This window comes from Chrysemys picta, chromosome 3 (assembly GCF_011386835.1).
Source record: "Chrysemys picta bellii isolate R12L10 chromosome 3, ASM1138683v2, whole genome shotgun sequence".
Taxonomy (NCBI): Eukaryota; Metazoa; Chordata; order Testudines; family Emydidae; genus Chrysemys; species Chrysemys picta.
In genome coordinates, this window is record NC_088793.1 from 113607990 (window position 1) to 113613989 (window position 6000).

The window sequence follows — 6000 nt, forward strand, 5'->3', positions numbered from 1 at the left end:
TCATAACCTCAGTCGTGCAGAATACAATGCCATCCACAGCCTCAGAAACCACCTGACATTATAATCAAAGAGGCTGATAAAGGAGGTGCTGTTGTCATCATGAACAGGTCTGACTACCAAAAGGAGGCTGCCAGACAGCTCTCCAATACCAAATTCTACAGGCCACTTCCCTCAGATCCCACTGAGGAATACAGTAAGAAACTGCACCATCTACTCAGGACACTCCCTACACTAACACAGGAACAAATCAACACACCCTTAGAGCCCCGACAGGGGTTATTCTATTTACTACCCAAGATCCACAAACCCGGAAATACTGGAGGCCCCATCATCTCGGGCATTGGCACTCTCACTGAAGGACTGTCTGGATATGTGGACTCTCTACTCAGACCCTACGCCACCAGCACTCCCAGCTATCTCGTGACACCACTGATTTCCTGAGAAAACTACAATGCATTGGTGACCTTCCAGAAAACACCATCCTAGCCACCATAGATGTAGAGGCGCTCTACACAAACATCCCACACACAGATGGAATACAAGCTGTCAGGAACAGTATCCCTGATGATGCCACAGCACAACTGGTTGCTGAGCTCTGTGACTTTATCCTCACACACAACTATTTCAAATTTGATGACAAGATATACCTCCAGACCAGTGGCACCGCTATAGGCACCCGCATGACCCCACAATATGCCAACATTTTCATGGCTGACCTGGAACAACGCTTCCTCAGCTCTCGTCCACTCACGCCCCTTCTCTACCTATGCTACATTGATGACATCTTCATCATCTGGACCCATGGGAAGGAGACTCTGGAAAAATTCCACCACGATTTCAACAGTTTCCACCCCACCATCAACCTCAGCCTGGACCAATCTACACAAGAGGTCCACTTCCTAGACACCACGGTGCAAATAAGTGACGGTCACATTAACACCACCCTATACCGAAAACCCACCGACAGCTATGCCTCCAGCTTTCATCCCGGACACACCACACGATCCATTGTCTACAGCCAAGCACTGAGGTACAACCGCATCTGCTCCAACCCCTCAGACAGAGACCAACACCTACAAAATCTTCACCAAGCATTCTCAAAACTACGATACCTGCACGAGGAAATAAGGAAACAGAACAACAGAGCCAGACGTGTACCCAGAAGCCTCCTACTGCAAGACAAGCCCAAGAAAGAAACCAACAGAACTCCACTGACCATCACATACAGTCCCCAGCTAAAACCTCTCCAACGCATCATCAGTGATCTACAACCCATCCTGGACAATGATCCCTCACTTTCACAGGCCTTGGGTGGCAGGCCAGTCCTCACCCACAGACAACCCACCAACCTTAAGCATATTCTCACCAGTAACTACACACCGCACCATAGTAACTCTAACTCAGGAACCAATCCACGCAACAAACCTCGATGCCAACTCTGCCCACATATCTACACCAGCGACACCATCACAGCACCTAACCAGATCAGCCACACCATCACCGATTCATTCACCTGCACGTCCACCAATGTAATATACACCATCATATGCCAACAATGCCCCTCTGCTATGTACATCGGCCAAACTGGACAGTCCCTATGTAAAAGGATAAATGGACACAAATCAGATATTAGGAATGGCAATATACAAAAACCTGTAGGAGAACACTTCAATCTCCCCGGACACACAATAGCAGATTTAAAGGTAGCCATCCTGCAGCAAAAAAACTTCAGGACCAGACTTCAAAGAGAAACTGCTGAGCTTCAGTTCATCTGCAAATTTGACACCATCAGTTTAGGATTAAACAAAGACTGTGAATGGCTACCCAACTACAAAAGCAGTTTCTCCTCCTTGGTGTTCACACCTCAACTGCTAGAAGAGGGCCTCATCCCCGATTGAACTAACCTCGTTATCTCTAGCCTGACTCACTCTTGCTTGCATATTTATACCTGTCTCTGGAAATTTCCACTACATGCATCCGATGAAGTGGGTATTCACCCACAAAAGCTCATGCTCCAATACATCTGTTAGTCTATAAGGTGCCACAGGACTCTTTGCTGCTTTTACATGAAACTACATTAGTTATAATTTTGAACTAATAGTCATTATTCAATATTCATTGGCTTCAATCAAGTTGTAGTGGCATAAAACTGGTGCAACAGAGTGGAAAATCAGGTCGAAAATCAGGTCCAAAATCTCCACCCCAAGTGGCTGTCCTGTTGGGCAAATAGTATTAGGCTTTGTCTACACTAGCATGTTTGTTGGCAAAACTTTTGTTGGTGAGGGATGTGAAAAAAACTGCTCTCAATTACACCATTGGGAGTGGCTTAATTATACCGGCATGAGAGCTCTCTCCCACCGGCATAGAGAGGCTACACAGGAGACCTTACAGCAGCACAGCTGCAGCAGTACAGCTGTGCCGCTGTAAGGTCTGTAGTGTAGACATAGCCTTAGATGCTTTCTGAGTGTTCTTCATTCACATCTATTACTAGGTGTTTTCATGTTACTTAAATGTCATGCTACTCAATAATGCGCATACACTAAGTGTTTACTTGGGTAGACATACTGAATTCCTCGAGAGGATGTATAGGAAATATTTATACTTCATCAAAAGGTTCTGAAACCATAACTAACCTTAATAGATTGTCCTTTAAGATATTATTTTCTAATAACAGGTCACATTTGTAGGAGGGTGAAGCAGTGAGTCAAAGAGCTTTGCTTCAGATGTCAGGAATCCTGAAGAGAACAAGTCTTGAATGCTGGATCCTCAGACATGTTTTCTTCTAGATCTCATTTCTTTGGATTACTTGCGCTGTGTTATGCTTCAGAGTTGCTCTGGAAGCTGCTTCACTTTATGTGGTTGATTCAAGATGAAGAGTACCACCCATACTGCTTATTTATCTCTAGGCTATCCGTGGAGCCTCTTTCTCTTTTTTTTTGCTCTTATAAGATCTGACACTGAAGTTCTTAAGCAGGCAAAACTCTAACAGAAGAAAATAGTGTTTGGTTCCCTGTCATCTTCCTCCCTGGGTTTGCTTTGTAGAAGTTTTTTCTAACAATTTTGTTTTTGCGTGAAGTCTATCTTGCTCAGCCACTGTACAAATCCTTAAACTCTATGATGCTAGATTCTACCATTATGGGGCTGAATTTTAAATGTGCTAAGGACTCACAATTCCACACAAGACCCTATATAAATATGATAATCTACTTTATTCTTGCAAGGAATGCTGGGCTCATGAATGTTTTAACCCAATTCGTTAGCTCTTCACTGAACTGCCATCTTGAATATTGGGTACCAACCTTCATATTGAGGCAAAGCTACAAAGTTTATTTTCCTCATACTCATAATTACTGCAGAATGGGCCACATCATGCAAACACCTACACACATGAGTAAAGTTGCTCAGGAGTTGTTCCACTGACTTCAATAGAACTATTCATCTGAGTAACTTTAGTCATGTGAATAAGTAAGTTCAGGATTTTACCCAGAGTTTGTATATAATAAGGATCTTTTTCTCCCACAAACTCTCTTCCCCTACCTTGGTATCTATTTATGATATCACCAAAGTAACAACAGCCATGGAATTAAGTGTGATCTCATTAATACGGCTATGTCAGTGGGACTAATCAAGACTTGAAGGAAGCCACATGCTCAAGTACCTTGCTGAATTGGGGCCCATGTGTCCAAGCTTACTGAGTGATTTAAGTAAGAGTTGAGGTGCTTAGCACCTTGAAGAACTGACCCTTCAATGAGACTGTTGGACAAAACAATTACGATTAGCTGCTTCATATGTAGACGCAGAGCCAACAACATTTCCTGTAAAATTCTCAGAAAAAGAGGGGTGCAATTAGTACCACAACCAAGAACTATCCTATAGCTCCTTGCAATCTGTTTGTTGGTTTATTAACCACATTACATATAAAACAAGCCACCTCTGAGTCTCCTGTTTATTTAAACTCTTTTATAAACAGTGACAAAACTGTGCTATTTAAAAAGCTGCCCTGGGAGCTTTTATATCACACTCATCCCCCTAACAGATTGCCCAACCCTCTGCTTATCAGACAACAGCAGCTTGAATTCTCTGGAAAGGTTCTGGCCTTATTGTCCCTGTGAACAGCCAGCTAAGGTGAGCAGGCACAGGCAGTGCTGCCAATGTAAACTCTTTAGGACAGAGCCATTGTCTTGTTGCAGGTCTGGCACAACCGGACCCTGATGGGGGGGTCGGCGGGGACCGGAAGCGGGGGATGGCTGAGAGCTGCTGTAATGGTAGAAATGTAGGGAGCTCAAGCGCCCATCTCGTCCCCAGGACCGAACCAACCTAGACCAGCACCTTAACTTGTCCAGCCTATACCCCAAACTCTCCAGCTCGCCGAGGGGCCCCAGCACAGTGTCACACACACCAGCCCAATGTAAGCAGCGATACCCCCTGTGCTTTGGCCCCTTACCTGCTGCCTGGGTGAGGGCGGGGAGCGGGCTCCCGCGGGGGCCGTGGGCGAGCAGCTGGGTGAGGTTGGCGGGCCCCAGGCTGTAGCTGCTGTAGCCGCGGTGCGGAGCGAAGCGGCAGACGGCGCGGCCGCGGTAGGTGCAGTTGAAGAGGTAGCAGCTCAGCGCTCCCGGCTCGCCCGGGGGCCGGGCTCGCTGCACCACGGCCAGCGAGCAGCGCGGCTCGGCGCAGCAGGCCTGCAGGCACTGCCTCCAGCCCGCCACGGCGGCCGGCGCCCGCAGGAAGGTGGCGCCCGCCGCCAGCGAGTCCTTGGTGCGGATGATGGCGTCGGGCCGGGCGGAGAAGGCGCCGCCCCGGCAGCGGTCCCCGCCGGCCTCGTCAGGCTGCAGCTGGCGGCGGAACTCCTCCAGCAGCGACTCCACGCCCGAGATCTGCGAGCGCAGCTCGGCCAGCGGCGCCGCCACCTCCCCGCCCGGGGCCCGGCCGCACAGCGCCGCCAGCAGCAGCAGCCGCAGCAGCCGGGAGGCCATGGCGGGGCGAAGCGAAGAGGGCCCGCCTGCCGCAGTCACCCGCCGCTGCAGCCCGGCGGGCAGGCGCGGGGCCGGGCCCGAGCGGGACTTGGCGGCTTAACGCGCTGGGGCGGGCTCCCCGGCGGCGGGAGGCGGCGGCATGGCCCGGCCGGGCCCGCCCGGGGTGCGCGGGGAGGAGCCGGACGCCGCAGATTCAAGGGGCGAGCAGCGCCGGAGCCGGCTCAGCACCAGCGTCCATGGACAGCTCCGGGAGCCCCGCCCACCCGCCGGGCCTGGGGCGGGGCCAGAGTAGGCTCCGCCCACCAGCTGGGCCCCCTCCCGCCCCTTTCCACGTCCTGCTTACTGCTGATCCTGCGCCCCGCCTTTAGTGTCGATCCCCCCCGCCTCTTCCCCCCAGCATTACCCTCAGCCGGCCCCTATGAGGGTCCGAGGGGTTGTCCCACTGACACAGGGGCGGACTGTATGTGATTCTTTTCCCTCTGTGTCATAGCGAGGCCTGGTATAGGCAGGCAGAGCACCGTGCGGAGTCCCAGCCACCTGGGCTCTGGTCCCAGCTCTGCTTCTGTGACCACAGACCAGTCACTTCATCTCTCTGCACCTTGTTTTCTCCATCTGTCAAACAGGGATAAAGATACTTGCCTTCCTCTGTGATGCACTTAGAGAGCTATGAAGGGAAAGAACAATACATAAGAACGGCCATACTGGGTCGGACCAAAGGTCCATCTAGCCCAGTATCCTGTCTTCCAACAGTGGCCAATGCCAGGTGCCCCAGAGGAACAGAACAGGTAATCATCTAGTGATCTATTCCCCGTTGCCCATTCCCAGCTTCTGGCAAACAGAGGCTAGCAACACCATTCCTGCCCATCCCGGCTAATAACCATTGATGGACCTATCCTCCATGAACTTATCTAGGTCTTTTCTGAACCCTGTTATAGTCTTGGCCTTCACAACATCCTCTGACAAGGAGTTCCACAGGTTGACTGTGCATTGTGTGAAAAAATACTTCCTTTTCTTTGTTTTAAACCTG

At 50.3% G+C, this 6000-nt stretch overlaps 1 protein-coding gene across 4 annotated transcripts in view; it reads right to left on the minus strand.

Moving 5' to 3' along the window:
- Positions 1 to 5240, minus strand: part of LRP11 (LDL receptor related protein 11) — a 43385-nt gene extending 38145 nt beyond the window's left edge. The window contains exon 1 of one of the 4 annotated variants that reach the window (XM_042848241.2): positions 4445 to 5240. In XM_042848241.2, coding sequence (XP_042704175.2) covers positions 4445 to 4973 — 529 coding nt within the window. In that variant the 5' untranslated portion in view covers positions 4974 to 5240. The remainder of the gene's footprint in view (positions 1 to 4444) is intronic. The other 3 variants (XM_042848240.2, XM_024112635.3, XM_005280484.4) reach the window with 3 other exon arrangements.
- Between the last annotated feature and the right edge of the window lie 760 nt (positions 5241 to 6000).